General features: G+C 36.9%; 2 protein-coding genes across 2 annotated transcripts; both read left to right on the top strand.

Annotated features, from left to right (window-relative positions):
• The first annotated feature begins 718 nt into the window (after positions 1-718).
• LOC107787792 (vesicle-associated protein 2-1) lies at positions 719-6103 on the top strand. Its single transcript, XM_075245828.1, has 8 exons — positions 719-763; positions 1443-1458; positions 2229-2299; positions 2403-2484; positions 3184-3293; positions 3394-3513; positions 5043-5117; positions 5777-6103. Exons 1-8 carry the CDS (start codon positions 719-721, stop codon positions 5909-5911), a joined length of 654 nt encoding a protein of 217 aa, XP_075101929.1. The 3' UTR covers positions 5912-6103.
• Positions 6104-7460: 1357 nt separating this feature from the next.
• On the top strand, positions 7461-19942 carry LOC107787793 (uncharacterized). The gene is made up of 15 exons (XM_016609398.2): positions 7461-8037; positions 8122-8183; positions 15302-16315; positions 16409-16475; positions 16572-16634; positions 17164-17227; positions 17352-17445; positions 17536-17619; positions 17699-17788; positions 17883-17910; positions 18209-18730; positions 18829-18890; positions 19128-19237; positions 19325-19412; positions 19499-19942. The coding sequence occupies exons 1-15, from the start codon at positions 7599-7601 to the stop codon at positions 19802-19804; spliced, it is 3093 nt and encodes a 1030-aa protein (XP_016464884.1). The 5' UTR covers positions 7461-7598; the 3' UTR covers positions 19805-19942.
• Positions 19943-20241: the final 299 nt, after the last annotated feature.

Below are 20241 nucleotides of genomic sequence, written 5' to 3'. Positions count from 1 at the left end.
ATTATCCTTATGACTTTTCCCTTTCAACAATTTTCTATTGTAATTCTTGTTCTATATGGAATATATCCAAAATCACTTGATAAGGAGACTTCTTTTTGTTACTTTCAAGTTCATTACCCCTATTCGGCTATTCCTCCATGTCTTTTTGGAGCTATCATTGCAGACCATTTAACTAGATGCTGTTTCCTCTTCTGAGCTTTATCGTCCCGCAGGAAGTCTTCCTTTTCCCACCTCATTGGCATCTGAATATGTTGGCAATTGGCATACACCTATTACTCCCTCAATTTCATTTTTGTATGGCGGTGTTTAATTGGGGACCAAGTATTAAGTAAGAAAAAGAAAGACTTTTGACACATAAGCTAGATGTATATAACATACCAAAATAGCCTCCGAAGTTTTGTGATTTAACATGCCATGTCATTCCTATAGAGTAGTTATTAAGGACAAAATGAGAAAGTAAAAATTAAAGAGCTTAAAATATAGAACTCAGGGACGATGATGCAGAGCAAACAAAGCACGACTGAAAGTGCGTTGTTGGATGGTGACATGATGCTGATTCGAAACATGTCGTTGGACGGCACCATTGCTTGACTGAAAATGTATCATGAACAGTGACATGGCACTAACTTGGACGGGTCGATGAATGAAGTCATCATGTTGACCCGAAACGTATCATGGGACAGTGATGTGGTGCTGACTAGCGGTCGATTGGAAAGCCATGTCGCTGGACAGCTGTGGATGGGCAAATGATATATTGAGATGGGTAAATCATATTAAGCACTATATTAAGGGGCCTTGGATCCTCTCTCCACTATAATTGAAGTTTGTATATATCATTATTAAGTTACAAATATAAAGAAAGCTAGGAGAGTTATGATTGGCAAATGTGCTAGCACGTCTTTCTTCATGCAATTTAACTATGCAACAACAACAACATTTATGCCTCAATCCCAAACACACGACATGATATTCTTTTAAATGTCCGAAAGAATGTTCAGTACCTTTTTATTTTGCAATGACAATAAACATAGGGCCTCACATTGTTAGATTGTATCTGTGGCAAAGTGTTTTATTACATGAGCAAGTGTAATTCACGATCAAGAGTGATATCAGCAACGACAACAATTATTTTGGTCAAGAAGAACAAGGATAGGTTTTTGCTTCTTTTGGAATCTGTAAATGGTTACCAGCACAACCTTTGTGCTGGGCTTCTTTTCTATAATACATAACTGTTACCTTTGTAAAAAAAACAATTATTTCGGTCAAGATAGAGAAACTGATACAGTAGAAAGGAATATACATAAACATGCATCATCTATAGAGAGTATCATGTGAGATATGACCAGATAACAAGTTTGTACCTCATAAAATAAAAATAATACAATAATGAACAATATTCTAACTTTATTTAATTAGCTTAATTTATTTTTTGATCTTTGTAGGCTCAAACAGACAAGAGTGGGTTGCTCTAGTGGTAAGCACCCTCCACTTCCAACCAAGAGGTTGTGAGTTCGAGTCACCCCAAGAGCAAGGTGGGGAGTTCTTGGAGGAAAGGAGCCGAGGGTCTATCGGAAGCAACCTCTCTACCCCAGGGTAGGGGTAAGGTTTGCGCATACACTACCCTCCCCAGACCCCACTAGTGGGATTATATTGGGTTGTTGTTGTTGTTGTTGTTGTAGGCTCAAACAATATTAATCATTTTGAATTCAAGTACTGGGTCACTAAAATAGTATCGATATTCATGAGATATTCTATCTTCAAATGACAAACAATTACTTTTTTTATACTTTATTTTGGTTTTGTAGCTGAAACAAATATTTTAAGAATATGATACTGTAAATTTTTTATATCAAAATTTACTATTTTGGATACAATTTTTTAAAATTATTGACACAAGATACCACACACAACAAATGTGTCCAATGGCTAGGTCCTCCAATAACGATTCAAAAGGAGAAAAAAAGGTTGCTCCAATAATGTTCATTGGCAATTAAAAAAATAATTTTCTTATGCAAAGGAGCTTATTCAACTGTAGCACATTTAGACCAGCAAAAGGATCGGGATCTTTGTACTTTACATGTTTGTTTTTTGATTTTTTTTCTCAGTAAGTTCTTTGGGCTGCACTAAGAAGTTGTTTCTTTTCTTCCTTGTTTGAGCCTTTTGTTGGTACTTTGCATGGCATACACTTTCATACATTACCTAATTACTGCTTGGCTTTTCTGTGTTAGTTGAGCTGGAGAAACAAAGCTACTGTGATCTTAAAGTTACAAACAGCACAGAGCACTGTGTTGCTTTCAAGGTACTTTATCTCAATTTGACAAAATCTCACAATTCCGTCATCACTTCTTTAATGACTATTACAACTCATATCTAGGTATGTCCTGTATCATTTTCTTTGTTAGGTGAAAACTACTTCTCCTAAAAAGTACTTTGTTCGGCCAAACACGGGTATCATACATCCCTGGGATTCATGTTTTATACGAGGTGCCACTCTGAATCCTGAAGTTCTATTAAAAGCACCTTAATATGTTATAGCGCAGTTAGCTTTGAACGTTGTAGCAGAATATTTGGGCAAATATAAATAAGAACAGTTGTTGATATCTTGGTATATAGCAAATGTACGCACAAATTGTTCAAATATTGGCTTGGATTAGCTTACTCCCTTGCTGATTGGATAAACTCAGCTAGGATAAATTTGTCTTTCAAAATTCTGACTAGGAATACTTTAATGGCTTACAGTGATTTGTTTCGGCATAGCACAATCTTCTTTCCTGTTAATTGTTTGTCATGGCAGATACTACCCTTTATTTGCCATGATTTTTACATCCTTCTTATATGATGAGAGTCTAGGAACAGGGGTATTATACTAATCATATACTAAAAAAAAATCCTAGAACAGGTATTCTTTGACAATTGTTTTTACAATTTGGCCATTTGTCATCTGTAACGTGGAAATCTAATGTGATGTCTTTATTTACTACGAGTATGCCTATGCAGTTGGATATCCATTTGGTGCATCTCATCGTACTCACGATTTTCATCTTGTAACATCTCAGTATTCCATGCAGTTTGTTGTCCATCCTGACATCCTTTTATGGTTTCATTTATCAAGAAAAATGAAATGACATCGTTTTAGTGGTTGGTTTACATCCTATGTTGTTCTTAACTTTGTAATGTCTCTAGTCACCCTTCAAGCTCAAAAAGAGTACCCTCCAGATATGCAATGCAAGGACAAGTTCCTCCTACAGAGTACTGTTGTGAATAATGATTCTGACGAACTTTCTCCCGATACTGTAAGAATTTGGATGGCTTTCTGTATTATGCTTAAAGAGAGAATGTTTGTTATCTTTCTTTTTTTCACTTTATGCTATTGATGGACATTTCTGAATCCAGTTTAATAAGGATAGTGGAAGAACTGTAGAAGAGTGCAAGCTTAGGGTTGTTTACATCTCTCCTCACTCGTCTCCTGGACATTCTGAAGATGCGTTTAAACAAAGTTCTGATGTCAACTCTGTAAGTTCTAAATTCAAGCTCACAGTCTAGTTTATTTTCATGTCCTTGTTTTCTTCTTCTAAAAGTTATGCTGCTTATTTCTTGGTATATAATGACATAAAGTTTCTCTAAAAACTCCTGGAGATTTTGAGCAAGTCTGTGTCATTTATAACTTGTCATCTTTATTTTTTCCCTTTTCCCTTTCCTATATGTGAGAGCCACGTGTTGCTAGATTTCATAAAGCCAGTACTCTTTCTACTTTCCTGTGGATGTTCATTTTGAATGTCTGGCTGTCTCTAGATTTTGGGGTTTTGGAGGGGGGTTTTGGGGGGGGGGGGTGATTAGGTGCTTTAGGTTGTTGCTTTAGTTTGTGACGGGGGGTTAAAGATATTTTTCTGGATGAAACCGGTGAATGGCAAAAAAAAAAAAAAAAGAATTGAAGAGAGGACAGTCTATGATTATTCTTCTGCTTTTTGAGGATAAAATGGTTGTCAAAGAGCAGATATGTACCCATCTCATCTCACCTGATCGTCTTCTTTGCTCATAACAAATCCGAAGAAGAAATGTTTAACCATTAAGAAATAGAAGATACTACTACTTTTATTTCATAAATAGCCGTTTATGTCAATGGCTATTTCCCTCCCTTGAGAAGAATGGGAATCAAAGGAGTTCGTGGGACCTGATAGAGGAAATAGGGTGGTATAAGGTTTACTTGACTATTAGGACGTCAAGGATAACAAAAAACATTGATGAATTTTTTTTGGATAAGTTTGTTATTGGTCTTTGTGAAAACATGATTGCGAGCACTTTTTTCCTTGGTGGTGGAGATACTCGTTCTCCCTGCTCCATTGGAACTACTTGAGGAGAATTAATTTAGAATGGAATATCCTTATTGTGTGACCCTATATGGAGGTTTCCATGTAAGACAAATCCCGAAAAAAAGGAGCAATTGCTATTATTATTTTCAAACAGGATTTCTTTTTGGGAAAGTTGTCTAGACCCATCAGTCACTTGAAATTCAACATGACCTGCTTTGATCTTCTCACCCATCAGTCACTTGAAATTCAACATGACCTGCTTTGATCTTTTCACACATCCCCATAGAACCTGGTCAATTCATGGGCCATATACCATTTTGGAGTAACTTTTCAGAACCATGTTGCTTTGTATCCCCAGTTAATGCTAGATGAAGCTTTTCAAAATAGATGGTTCTACTTCTCCAGTTTGGAAAAGAGAACCGTAACTCTAGATGTTGAATTTGGTGGTCAATTTGTCGACAAAGTACTTCCCATTTAGCTTTTGTTACTGATAGGTGTAAAGCTCCCTAATCGATATTCTGGGCGAACAAATATTCCGCGACTTTCAAACGGTTTTTGCTTCTAATCATATGGAGACTTTTGTTCTCTCATTAAAACTTTTAGCCAGTCTTGCACATCATGTAGGTAGAAAAGAATTATCTGTAATCATAATCCCAAGTTTATACATGAGATAGAGAATTTTATCTTAGTCCCAAGTTTGATACCATACTATATGCTTTCGCTTTGATATAGAGTCAAGCATTGCAGCGTGCCAGAGATGAAAGGGATGCAGCTTTCCGACAAACACAGCAGCTGCAACAGGAAGTGGTTAGTGTACTTTACATTGTCCTATTTATTTAGTTGTTATAATTATTCATCCATGTATAGGTATATGCTAGTCCAAATTAATACTAATACATTAGTACATAAGGTGGCTCCATATTCAGAACTAACTGATCAGATTAATCCTAGCTGATACACGAAAAAGCAGTAGAAGATAAATTGGATGCTCATACTTGACTTGCTAGTAGTTCATTATAATCTTGGGTCCTTATCCACAGTCATTAGATAAGGCCAAAAGACGTAATAGTTCTGGGAACCAAAAAGAGAAAAACGAAAGAGTTGAAAATACTGTTTCACATGGGGAGGAATAGTAACTTGCTTAGACTTAGCTTGGCTTTATTTGAAGCAGGCAGGGATTATGCAAAAAGATTTAGACGTGGAACTCAACTGGCTGCATAGAAAAACTATACATCAACCTAATAAAAAAGAGCACAAGAAGAAGATAGGTATAGATCAACAATAATAATCTTACCTTTTGAAATTTCTTGTTTATCTGGATCTACGACTAGCATTGGTGATGGCTTCATTTGTCCATAAATTAATTCTTCGATTTTGAAACTTCAGTTAAAATTTCTATCATCTTGCATATATCCGTCCATATAGTTGGCCACTATTCTCATGTATGTTGCCTCACTAACCTGCAGGAAGTTTTGAAGAGACGAAGAACTCGGAGAGGTGATGCAGGCTTCTCTCTAAAGTTTGCACTCGTTGTGGGAGTCATTGGGATAATGGTTGGATTTCTATTTAAACTGTTGATGTCTTCACCTTCTACAGAATAGCTCAAGTCCCTCCGTTGGTGGATTACAGTTTTTCTTTTTCAGTTTACTGTATAATTTTCTAGTGTTGGTGAACTGAAGAGCTCGCTGGCTCTGTTCTTTCTGTGTAAATTGATCAATTTTTATGATACTTTGTATTCATTCTCACCATTTTTTCAGTTCATATAAGTTCTCTTTTCTTTTGTTTCTTGAAAATGAGCGGTTGTTCGCCTGTATCATGTGCCACAGTGCCAGAATATTGCTTAGAGTTGATTTTACCTTAAACGTGGGACCATTAGTTCCCATTGCGAGCATTGGTTGCCATGTTCCTTCCTTAATATCTGTTGAATTGGAGTAATTAAATATCCTTGATCTCAATTGTTAAATTTTCATCAAAACAACCAGAGTAGATCAACTAATGAAATACATACACAATACAAAAAAAGTCAGTTTTGGCAGTTTGAATACAGCCAAGGGAAAAATGGGTCTGAAGGCACATATCAGCGATCAAAAGACTTCAATTCAAACCTTTATGTCACAGAATAATTTCACTGATATTCTGTCCCTGTTGTCAATTGAAATTTACTTACTGCCTTGTTCATCACGTTGAAAAGAAAAAGGAAAAGAAATGTTTCAACACTGGGTTTGACGTAAACGATTATGTCTTAAATTTTATGCACTTTCCACGGAAATTAGTTATTTGATAGTTATGAAATCTCGTTTACAAGCTTTTTCTGCAGTACAATTTGCTTGTATTGTATGTAAGAGTTAATCATAGACTATAGTACGACGATACCATGTTCAAGTGGAGAGCTAAACAGAATTAAAACTTCAACATCACAGTTTAAGAAGTTCTTCATAAAACACAAACAAGATCAGGAAAACAATCAAAATTTTTGTCCCTTAAGCTAAGACAATAAAAATGTGATAATATGATTGAAAAAACATATAATTCGTTAACCACTCATAAATTAAGAACTGAATTGATTTTCACTCGACTTTAAATGAATATATAAAAGAACAATGGTTCACCATATTTATTGGGTAAAATTCACAAATAAACACTTTTCAGCCCCTGCAATTGAAAAAACTATTGTCTTGGAGTTTCAAAAAATTTGAAACTCCAGAATGGTGGCTATTTTTTTTAAACAGAGCCGAAAAATGGCCAGTGGATACTATTTCTAATCTTTTAAACTAATTAGGTTGGGCTCACGTTTTAAATACATTCGGGCAAGTGTACAAATAGTCATTCTCAGGGATGCTATTTAGAAATTAGCTAATATTTATTTTGTCCTAAAATTTTAAACTAAAAATCCTAACTTCAGGACAATTCAAGACGTTTTTGTCCTGAAAATGTGAACTTAAAAACTGAAATTAAGAATGCACTGGCTAATTCTTAAATAGCAACCCTTTAAAGTGGCTATCTGGTGTCATTTCTACAAATATATTAGCTTAATTAAAGGGCCAGCCCATGTTCAATAACAAAGGCCTGATAAGAAATGCATTTAACTTATATTTAATTTATCGTTTCAATTTGAGATAAATATATTGGCGGGATTATCAAACCCTACAGCAAATCATTTTCCCGCTCCTCTCTTTCTGTCTCTACTCCCCACCACCCACCCCCAATTCACTCATCTCTGGAACTCTTTTCACTCATTTCTCTGCAAATTAATCACATGCTTTTCTCCACCTTCAGATCTGAAAATCAATGGAATTTCAACTAACCTCATTCTCCGCCACCACCACTACTGATATTTCCGACCTACAAAAAGCATGGCATATTTTCGCTCTTCTATTATCAACAGGACGACCAGCTCGGCCGTCGGAGCTTTCATCCAAATGCACCTTATTTTCTACTTCCCCGGAATTCATCGAATTTCTCTGTTTCATTCCTAATTCTCCTCTCCATTTGACGAGCAATTACTTCGTCACTTTTTCTCAATTAGGATTTGTATCAACCGTGAAATTCTTCGCTAATGCGAATGTGTCTCCGGCTTACGTACCTCAGCTGGAGTTTCGAGGTTTCCAGATGAGACGAGAGAGTGAGTGTGTATTTAGGACTTACTATAGGAAAAGGAAGAGAGCTAGATCGGAGGTTGAGTATTCATACGTGGTTACTAAAAGAGGATGCTTCAACAATTTTGACGGTAAAACCTGTTGATTCCATAAAAATTTAATTTTGTTGATTGAAATATCACAACTAATTTGAGTATTTTGTTTGTTTATTTCAGTTGAGCAAGGAAGCCAAGTGATGGTGAATTTGCCTTCAATGACTCGGAGGATTTGTGGACAGGTAACTAATTCGGTGCTTTTCGTATTTTAATTTGAGAAGATGTGATCATGTCTAGTTAGCTAAGGTGTACTTTTTGCTAATATTTAGTCAAACCTTTGTAGAATTAGCATTATCAGTCATGGATGAGATAAGAACTATGTTACTTATTAAAAAAAATGTTAATGAGCTTGTTAATATGCTGTAAAAACGTCAATGTTTTCTAATTTGAATTTGGTGAAAAAATTAGGAGTGTCTAGATTTGGAGTAAAGTGATTTGTCTGATTAATTCGCGTGTAGCGGATTTGGAATTTAGGATTAGCTTTGATACAATGCAAATGCAGACTCTACATTTGGGATATCAAGGCCTATTTTAGATCTCATGCAATTTTGAGTTAGACGGTAGGGTTAGGAGAGTTTTTCTGCATTTTGGGGCATTATGTTATTCCCGGTCAATATTGCTGTATTTGTAAATATTAATTCTGCAAAATATAAGTTAACGTAATGAAACAATAATAATAAATTCGAGCCCACTGAATTCACAGTGTTTCCTTAAGGAATTTAATCCCCTCCTAGTACCCAAGGTAATGGATTATTTCCTCCCAGGATAGAACGAATAACACACTGGTGTAGCGGTACTTCAAACCCCAGTGTTTCGGCGAACACAAAGTTCGGTAGCAAATCACACTTACAGTTGCTTTGTTTGAAGTTAAAAAAAAACAATGCAGAACGAAGGAGTATATACTCAGAAAAACGTATGGAAGTTCTGAGAGGAAGGAGTGCAATGTATAGCCAATTTGTTGAGCGAATTGTATGTTGAGTTGAGTTTTTCTTCAACATTTGCTACTCATATATATAGCAGCCAAGAAGGAGTGCAAGACCAAACGTCCACCCTTCATGGTGGATCAAGCATTACATATTTGTGGAGCAAGCACTTCATATTTGTGGAGCAAGCACTTCATGGTGGGAAGATCATTATCCGGCTGCCAAATTATCAATACACGGATTGAAAAATATCCGTTTACAAATACGGATAATCTTACGTTAATATTTACTATTAACAAATAAATTTGGTCCAAAAAATTAATCAATCAATCGATCATTTGACCAAATCCGAATCCGAATCCGAATCCGAATCCGAAGCCGTAGCCGTAGCCGAAGCCGAGCTGAGCGAGCGACGACGACGATGGCGCGAGGCTTGCTTTCTTCTTAACTCTTTAAGAGCTACAAGAAGAGCAATTATATATATACCCACCAAAAATGTCTTCCACTTCTAATATGGGACAATGTCTCATTGTTAAGAGGGGGAAACTTAAAATTTTACTCAAAATTTTATTTTCCCTCCATTTCCCATTCACCCTCATTTTAAGAATATTACATCTTAAAAATAAAACCTCAACAATCCCCCACATGAATGGGGAATGGCTATATCACGGAAGTATGCATGAAAAACTGTGTGATTTACAAGCAAGGATTAATTGCATCTGGATAAGTAGGTTTCCCTTTGAACTTTCCGTAGTAAACTTATGTCGGATATACTCGGTCAATCGGTAGATTTGATATCTTTGAACCGTCGATCTTTGGTGTATACCTAGACAACCATAAGTCACACAATCAACCCTTAACCGTCTTTGGTTCTCATTGTTGTGTTCGTTTCAGCCATGAACACCGCCTGGTTTCATAAGTGCGTAGAGAACTGGCCTTACAAAGTTCTCCTTGAAGCGGCTCACACTTCACACTTAAATAGGTGATTCCTAAACGTGTCATCCTGTAGATACACTATTTGATATACCCCGTATCAAATTTAGAAATCATTAAAAAGCCTTAATGCTTTATCCTTGGTACTGAACATTGTCTCATCACGAGAATGGACTAAAATTTTATTTGACAATGTTGAACCGTTATTAATGACTTTGTTTGATCTCTTTGAACCTAGATCTTGGGATCTCCAGTCTTCTAGGTAGAGTTACCGCCACAATGACTTGTTCTCGGCCATAGCCCCATTCCCTTGATGATTTCTCAACTACCTCTCTAGTTAGGCCTTTTGTAAGTGGATCCGACACATTATCACTTGACTTTACATAGTCAATTGTGATAATTCCTCTAGAGAGTAATTGCCTAACGGTTTTATGTCTTCGTCGTATATGACGAGATTTACCGTTATACATGACGCTCCCAGCCCTTCCAATTGCCGCTTGACTATCACAATGTATGCATATTGGTGCCAACGGTTTGGGCCAAAATGGAATGTCTTCCAAGAAATTCCGGAGCCATTCAGCTTCTTCACCGGCTTTATCTAAGGCTATGAATTCAGCCTCCATTGTAGAGCGGGCAATACATGTTTGTTTGGACGACTTCCAAGATACCGCTCCTCCACCAATAGTGAATACATATCCACTCGTGGACTTAGAATCAGTTGAACCGGTGATCCAATTTGCATCACAGTATCCCTCAATCACCGCAGGGAAATTACTGTAGTGCAATTCAAAGTTCTGGGTATGTTCTAAATATCCCAAAACTCGTTTCATTGCCATCCAATGAGATTGGCCTGGATTGCTCGTATATCGACTCAGTTTACTTATAGCACAAGCTATGTCTGGTCGTGTACAATTCATGATATACATTAAGCATCCCAATACACGAGCATAATCTAATTGTGATATGCTTTGGCCTTTGTTCTTTGCTAATGCAAGATTCACGTCAATTGGAGTCTTTGCAACTTTAAAGCCCAAGTGCTTGAATTTTTCAAGTACTGTCTTAATATAATGAGATTGTGACAATGCCAGACCTTGAGGAGTCTTATTGATCTTAATTCCCAGAATTAAATCAGCAACTCCCAAGTCTTTCATATCAAACTTGCTATTGAGCATACACTTAGTAGCATTTATGTTGGCAATATCATTACTCATTATCAACATATCATCCACATATAGGCAAACAATGACTATGTGATTTGGAACATTTTTAATGTACACGCATTTATCACATTCATTTATCTTAAAACCATTTGACAACATTGTTTGGTCAAATTTCGCATGCCATTGTTTGGGTGCTTGTTTTAGTCCGTAAAGAGACTTAACAAGTCTACATACCTTCTTTTCTTTACCTGGAACCACAAACCCTTCAGGTTGTTCCATGTAAATTTCTTCCTCCAACTCTCCATTTAAGAAGGCCGTCTTAACATCCATTTGATGAATTTCAAGACCATACACTGCAGCTAATGCTACTAACATCCGTATGGACGTAATTCTTGTAACTGGAGAGTATGTATCAAAGTAGTCTAGACCTTCTCGTTGTCTATACCCTTTGACTACGAGCCTTGCCTTGAATTTATCAATAGTGCCATCATCTTTGATTTTTCTCTTAAAAATCCATTTAGAACCCAAAGGTTTATTTCCAGGAGGAAGATCAACCAATTCCCATGTATGGTTGTTCAATATGGATTGTATTTCACTATTGACTGCCTCTTTCCAAAACAATGATTCCGAAGAAGTCATAGCTTCTTTAAATGTTTGAGGCTCATTCTCCAATAAGAAAGTCACAAAATCTGGTCCAAATGAAGTAGACGTTCTTTGACGTTTACTACGTCTTGGATTCTCCTGATTACATGTACTTTCTTTTGTTTCTTCCCGAGGTCGTTTAGATCCTTCACCAAACGACTCACATTCCTTTTTATACGGATATATATTTTCAAAAAACTCAGCATTATCTGATTCTATAACCGTATTATTATGAATGTCGGGATTTTCTGATTTATGAACCAGAAATCGATATGCTTTACTATTTGTCGCATATCCTATGAAAACACAATCAACGGTTTTCGGTCCTATCTTTACCCTTTTGGGTTTAGGAACTTGCACTTTTGCCAAACACCCCCACACTTTAAAATAATTCAAGTTGGGCTTCCTTCCTTTCCATTGTTCATAAGGAATGGATTGTGTTTTGCTATGGGGCACTCGATTTAATATTCGATTAGCCGTAAGAATGGCTTCCCCCACAAGTTCTGTGGCAAACCAGAACTTATCAACAACGCATTCATCATCTCCTTTAATGTGCGATTCTTTCTTTCCGCAATCCCATTAGATTGGGGCGTGTAAGGGGCTGTTGTTTGATGAATAATTCCATATTCTAAACATATTTCTTCAAAAGGAGATTCATATTCACCACCCCTATCACTTCTTATCATTTTTACTTTCTTGTTAAGTTGCGTTTCAACTTCATTTTTGTATTGCCTGAATGCGTCTATTGCTTCATCTTTACTATTCAGTAAGTAAACATAGCAATATCGAGTACCATCGTCAATAAAAGTTATGAAATACTTCTTTCCACCGCGAGATGGTATTGACTTCATGTCACAAATATCTGTGTGAATTAAGTCTAAAGGATTTGAATTCCTTTCAACTGACTTATAAGGATATTTAACATACTTAGATTCCACACATGTTTGACATTTTGATTTTTCGCATTCAAACTTGGGCATTACTTCCAAGTTAATCATTTTCCGCAAGGTTTTATAATTGACATGACCCAAACGTACATGCCATAAATCATTTGACTCAAGTAAGTAAGAAGAAGCTGAAATATTATTATTATTTTCAACAACCATTACATTTAGGTTGAAAAGGCCCTCGGTGAGGTAACCTTTTCCCACAAATATTTCATTCTTACTAATTACAACCTTGTTGGATACAAAAACGCACTTAAAACCGTGCTTAACAAGAAGTCCAGTAGAGACTAAATTCTTTCTCATTTCGGGAACATGAAGGACATTGTTCAAAGTCATGACCTTGCCAGAAGTCATTTTTAGAAATACCTTCCCATATCCTTCAACTTTTGCTGTTGAAGCATTTCCCATATAAACTGTCTCTCCGGGTTCAGCAAGAGCATAGGTAGCAAAAGCCTCTCTAACTGCACAAACATGGCGAGTGGCTCCTGAATCAAACCACCACAGTTTAGGATTTCCCACCAAGTTACATTCAGAGAGCATGGCATACAAGTTATCAACATCATCATGGTTTACTACCATGTTTGCTTGACCTCTTTTCTTGTCTTTCTTCGGAGCACGACACTCCGTAGATTTGTGTCCGGTTTTCCCACAGTTGTAGCAGTTTCCACTGAACCGCTTCTTGCTTGGGTTGTATTTCGGACCAGAAGCCTTCTTCCTCTTTTTGTTAGCTTCAACAATATTTGCTCCCATTATTGTTGAATTTCCACGGCCTCTCCTTTCAGCAGCTTTATTGTCCTCTTCGATTCTCAACCGAACAATGAGATCTTCAAGGGACATTTCCTTTCGTTTGTGTTTCAAATAATTTTTGAAGTCCTTCCACAACGGAGGCAACTTCTCAATCATTGCTGCTACTTGGAATGCTTCGTTGATTACAAGACCTTCAGCAAGTAGATCATGAATAATCACTTGCAATTCCTGGACTTGAGTAATAACAGACTTGCTATCTATCATTTTGTAGTCCAGAAATTTTGCGGCAACGAATTTCTTCATCCCGGCATCTTCAGTCTTATATTTCTTTTCAAGCGCATTCCACAATTCTTTGGATGTCTCCATGCTACTGTATACATTATACAGATTATCATCCAGTCCGCTAAGAATATAATTCTTGCATAAAAAATCAGAATGCTTCCACGCTTCAATCACGAGAAAGCATTCATTATTTGGAGTTTTATCCGGCAGATCAGGAACATCTTCCTTGATGAACTTCTGTAGACATAACGTAGTTAAGTAGAAGAACATCTTCTGCTGCCAGCGTTTGAAATCAATCCCGGAAAATTTTTCGGGTTTTTCTGCCGGTGCCAACGCCGGTGTTCGGCTTGTCGTTGCGTTGGCAGTCGCCATCGGAACAGCTTGGTTTTCGTTTTCAGTCATCATCTTTTTCAGAAAAGAATGACACAAACAAACGTTTAATACACGTTTTCAAATTGGAGTAAAAATCACGTAGATTTTAATATCCAACAAAATGCCACGAAGGCTTAACTCTCCAAAACGGGAGTACACAAACCACAAAGGTTTTAGTTTGCAGAATAATAAGAATAACACAAGTACAGAAATAAATATTAAATTCCTTAAGATTGTTATTCCCGGTCAATATTGCTGTATTTGTAAATATTAATTCTGCAAAATATAAGTTAACGTAATGAAACAATAATAATAAATTCGAGCCCACTGAATTCACAGTGTTTCCTTAAGGAATTTAATCCCCTCCTAGTACCCAAGGTAATGGATTATTTCCTCCCAGGATAGAACGAATAACACACTGGTGTAGCGGTACTTCAAACCCCAGTGTTTCGGCGAACACAAAGTTCGGTAGCAAATCACACTTACAGTTGCTTTGTTTGAAGTTAAAAAAAAACAATGCAGAACGAAGGAGTATATACTCAGAAAAACGTATGGAAGTTCTGAGAGGAAGGAGTGCAATGTATAGCCAATTTGTTGAGCGAATTGTATGTTGAGTTGAGTTTTTCTTCAACATTTGCTGCTCATATATATAGCAGCCAAGAAGGAGTGCAAGACCAAACGTCCACCCTTCATGGTGGATCAAGCATTACATATTTGTGGAGCAAGCACTTCATGGTGGGAAGACCATTATCCGGCTGCCAAATTATCAATACACGGATTGGAAAATATCCGTTTACAAATACGGATAATCTTACGTTAATATTTACTATTAACAAATAAATTTGGTCCAAAAAATTAATCAATCAATCGATCATTTGACCAAATCCGAATCCGTAGCCGAGCCGAGCGAGCGACGACGACGACGGCGCGAGGCTTGCTTTCTTCTTAACTCTTTAAGAGCTACAAGAAGAGCAATTATATATATACCCACCAAAAATGTCTTCCACTTCCAATATGGGACAATGTCTCATTGTTAAGAGGGGGAAACTTAAAATTTTACTCAAAATTTCATTTTCCCTCCATTTCCCATTCACCCTCATTTTAAGAATATTACATCTTAAAAATAAAACCTCAACACATTATTTGGAGGCTAATTGCAGCTCTTCATGAAGTTCCCATGCTTCAACTTTGCCTGGGTTCAGTTGGTGGTCTGTATGTCCTGGTTAAGAGTATTCTCATGCAAACAACTTCAAAAACGACTGACAAAAGATAAAATGCTTCCTTTCTGTTACAGGCATATCTCCCCAATGGCAGTTTGAGTTGTGGCATGAATCAGTTGACAAGAATACCAGTGTCATTGGCTTGCGACTTCAATAGAGTTTATGAGATGTTCAGAACTTCTTCGATAATTGAAGGTAGTGCCAGACCATCAAGTTCTAGACTTAAATGTGTTGAATATGAATGTGAAGAGGAGATAGACAAAGGAAAGAACAACAACAACAAAAGAGAGAACAGTTGTAAAACAAATTTTGTACATAAACCTATCTGTAAATCTAAAATTCTTAGTCACAGCGTGTTCAACGCCCCTAAATCAACCGCAGTTGAAAGTATCACAGATCCCGTACTTCAGCTAAAGCCACTTCACATTAGTTCATTGGAAACCACATGTACCAGTATAACTGCTGAGACGGTTGATACAAAAGAAAGCAAAATAAACTCTGACATAAATTCCTGTACAAAAGTGGACAAAGAAATGGAAATTCTGCTATCTGCAGCTGATACTTCAGTCCAAGGTTTTGAAAAGATGACTCAAATGGAAAATTTTGTGGAAGGCAACGAAGAAGAACCCGCTTCTTATCCTGTTAATAATAGAAACATTAACTGCACTGAGATTCATCCAGCAAAGGCGGACAAATCCCCTCAAGATACTCCTTTAGAGAATGCTACCATGGGATGCACGACAGCATTTCTCCACATGGAAACAGCAAAAACAGATATGCCTCCACAGAATCATGCCATCTTAGTGCACACACAATCTGCGGGTCAGAAGCAGCTCGGAAAATCATCCCCTAATTCTAAACCCTTTCAACGGGATGTACTAGATCACAGGGAGCAAAGGTCTTCCAAGGCACTGAAGATTCACAATGCTGCCAGTCTGCTTCTCGACAAAGCGCAACTCAGAAGAGATGCAAAGTCAATCCCCATGAAACTGAAGCACACACAGAACTATGACTTGGGTGTGAGTATTATAGAGAGGAATGGAAATCCAAATGAAAATGGGGAAAATTTCGTATGTAACTCCACAAAAGTAAGCTCCTGAGCAGCATTTTATTTGACTTGTGTTTGGCGAAGTTTCCCGCTATAAATCATGATGTAAAACATTGAGGTTCTTGTTTTGTAGAATCAATCAGAGCAAAAACAATTGCCTAACCTTGAGTTCTATACTGTGGAGGACGAAGAGGGTTCAGGTATTTACCTGTGAATGGCTTTCAATCTACAACCATGATTGTTCCGATGTTTTTATCAGTTCATGGCTTAATCTATCCTGATGACTGTATTTGCAGGTGGTTATGGGACAGTGTACAGGGCAAGGAGAAAGAGTGATGGAGTGAAGTTTGCAATTAAATGTATGATGTGCAAACTGTTGCGCTTATTATACTAAATTTTAATTTCTTTGATCTGTACTATGGATTACACTGGGTTTGTTGTTGTTTGATCTGTACTATCTGAATACGATTATCTTAGAGATCCTTTAGCAGTTGAATGATGTTACATTCTTGCATATTGTTGAACCTGACTTGTTAACTTTCGTGACAAGTATGTGGAAAGATGTAGCTGGATATTCTTTTATTTTACTGAGCAAGGTCAAAGGTAGAATATATTGAAGTATAGGTTGAAGATGCATCAAAAGATTTGAGGCATTCTTCTGTCTTCATTTGCTTTATTTTGCAAGTTTTAATCTCTAGATCAGTGTGGCATTGGTTAAACTCTTGTGCATTGTTTGTAAGCTGAAAAGTTGTTTCATTATCAAAGAAATGGTAAAATTGAGCATCTCTGCTCTTTTGGCATTGAGTTTCTCTGATACAAATCCATGTATTTCCCTAATGTTGCCTTGGGGGTGATCAATAATTCGATATGTTGATTCTGACTTTGCAGGTCCTCACCCAAATGCTAACAAACAACATGTCCTTAATGAGTTGAAGATGCTGGAGCGCTTTGGGTAATGATATAGGAGATTGTTTTAAGGAACCATGGATACATACTCGTGAATATATGCCTATATATTGTATCTATAAGTATATCTGTACTACGAAATTTCTTCTAAGAAATTTGCTTTATGACAGGGGAAAGAACTTTGTAATTAAGTATGAAGGATCATTCAAGAATGGAAATTCTGATTGCCTTGTTCTAGAGCATGTCGAGCATGATAGACCAGAGGTCAATTCTCTTTTACTTTTGAGTTATCTAGTTAAAATGTCAATATAGTCATTATTTTTAACATGTTTACTGTCATGTTTCAAACTTAAGGTCTTGAAAAGAGATATAGATGTTTCCCAGCTCCGGTGGTATGGCTATTGCATGTTCAGGGCACTTGCTGGTTTACACAAACAGGTGAGAGTATCAGAAAAGATGCAGATGAACTGAATGGCTTTCCTGAAAACACAATTAACTTCTAATTTCTTACATGCAGGGTATTGTTCATAGAGATGTTAAACCTGGAAACTTTCTTTTTTCTACCAAGGCTAATAAAGGTTACCTCATTGACTTTAACCTTGCCCTGGTAAGTAGGGTATTCAACTTAGTAGAAATTTTCCTACCTGCTATGTTGTTGACCATGGACAATCTAATTACTCTTTTTCCCATATGTTGCATAGGATCTGCACCAGAAATATGGAACATCAGGTACTTCCTCTTTGTGCTGATTAATGTTCTTAGCTTGATAGATGTCTTGTGCTTTAGTGTTTCCAATTATGATTTTAAGTCTCTTTAACAGAAGAAAGAAAGCTTCGTTAAGGTAAAAGATGGAAGAAATTCAACATTATCCCAAGCTCACTATAAAACAAGAGAAGACCCTAAGGCTGTTTTAACTTTTTAACTCCCAATAATGTTGCATACTTCGTGTTCAATCTTTATCATTTTCTCCTTTCTTGTGGATCAACCATTGAAAGTTCACTAAGAACTGTATATGTCTAATTCACAGACAAGACAAAGTTGAGCCACGCCACAAGCTCTAATAATGGTCCTATACCCGTTGCCAAGTCTCTTCCTCCAATTAAACAAAGAAAATACATTGCAAAACCTGAGGAAGGCATCAAACAGGAAGCAGGAAAAGGCATTAAGTCTCTAATACGACCCAAAAACCTGAAAAGGAAGGCTGACCAAGAAAAGATCAGCGCAGATATTGCATATAGGAGTATTAAAAAAAGTCAAGGTGCTGATGGTTCGGGGATAACCTCAGCAAAGGATGCAACAAGCAATAGGACACCATCAGCTGAAAGGTTGAGAGAACCCCTTCCATCTCAAGGTAGGAAGGAGCTGATTAACCTGGTGCAAGAAGCACTTCAAGGTTCAAATCATGGAGAAACGAATGGTCCAACTTCCAAGAGAAAAAGGGTTGCTGCAACTCCTGGAAAAGCAGAAAGGAAGTATGTTTACCCAACTCCAATGCCATTGCATTCATCTGGAATTGCCATTGGTGGTGCTGGTTTGCTGAAAAGCAAAGGTCTGTTATTTTGGGTAACTAGATCTGGTCTACACTGTGGTTTCATGTTTTACTGGGCCTGAGCTTCTGCATTGAGTTTAATTTTCTATTGTTGCCAGGGGACGGGAAACACAAGCGAGAAGGACCATGTGTTGGAACTAAGGGTTTCAGAGCTCCAGAGGTTAGCAATTAGCTATTTGTGTATCCATTTACCTTGTTATAACTTTGCCAGTCCCCGTATACTCATTCATGCTATACTCTAAATTTAAGTTGAAATAGTCGGGAGTCATCTTATTTACACCTTCATAGTAAAATTTAGATTAATTACATACATAATCAAGAATTTCATCATCATCATCATCATCATCATCATCATAATATTTTGCTTATTCCAGCCTCATGATCGTTGCATTTGCAGGTGCTATTCCGATCTGTACATCAAGGTACAAAACTTGATATTTGGTCAGCTGGTGTCACCTTACTCTATTTCATTATTGGCCGAACACCATTTGCAGGAGATCCTGACCAGTGAGATTCTTTGTCTATATTCACTGCCATTGAACAGTAATAAATGATTCAGAGAATTTGCTAACCAATCTATATTTCATTTATCAGGAACATAAAGGAAATCGTCAAATTGAAAGGAAGTGAAGATTTGTGGGAAGTGGCCAAACTACACAACCGAGAATCTTCATTTCCAGCGGTACTAATAGTTCCAGTTTTTCTTGCACTGTCCTTTTTTTATTAAGCTCCATTCATAGCTCTGAATAGTTCTTTACCATGAAACAGGATTTATTTGACCTAAAATCTCTGTCGCCTGTAAGATTACGAGATTGGTGTTTAAGAAACACCCGAAAACAAGGTTTTCTAGAGATCATTCCACACTCACTTATCGATCTTGTGGACAAGTGTTTAACTGCGAATCCAAGATTGAGGATTAGTGCAGAGGAAGCCCTCCGGCATGAGTACTTCTCTCCATGCCATGAAGCTTTGAGAAAGCATAGGCTTTATCGTCAAGGGCTCAGCCAAGAGATCCAAGACCCAGTGTCTACACTTCCCTTACCAGAAAATTCTGAAACATGTGGAGTATTGTAAACACAAAGTGCATCTAGCTTCTCTTCTTTCTTTAATCTGTAGTGATGTAAAAATAGCTAACTAAAGAAAGTAAATCTTTCAGCAAATCTAGAATTTAGTTGTGTATTCATATATATATTTACTGTTGTATTCTAGCATTCATAGAAACTTAAAGCCATTGTGCATTAACATTTGACAACTACCTAGACCTGGTGTGCAATAATAATATGGAACTGTGGAAACTGAAGTGGAACTTTCATTGAGCTTGCTCGGAAGCGTTTCACAGGTTTAAGGTGAGAATGTGAAGTGTGAACCATTAGGTTCGTTGATAAGGTGTGGTATTAATTTATACCATCAACCTAAAATAATACTTTTATGTTCATTTTTACTTAACACGTTTTAACTATTTACACCCCTTAAAAAATAATAAATGAAGTGTATAATTTATCATGATACCC

This window comes from Nicotiana tabacum, chromosome 23 (assembly GCF_000715075.1).
Source record: "Nicotiana tabacum cultivar K326 chromosome 23, ASM71507v2, whole genome shotgun sequence".
NCBI classification, from domain to species: domain Eukaryota; kingdom Viridiplantae; phylum Streptophyta; class Magnoliopsida; order Solanales; family Solanaceae; genus Nicotiana; species Nicotiana tabacum.
This window is presented reverse-complemented; position numbering and strand designations above follow the sequence as displayed.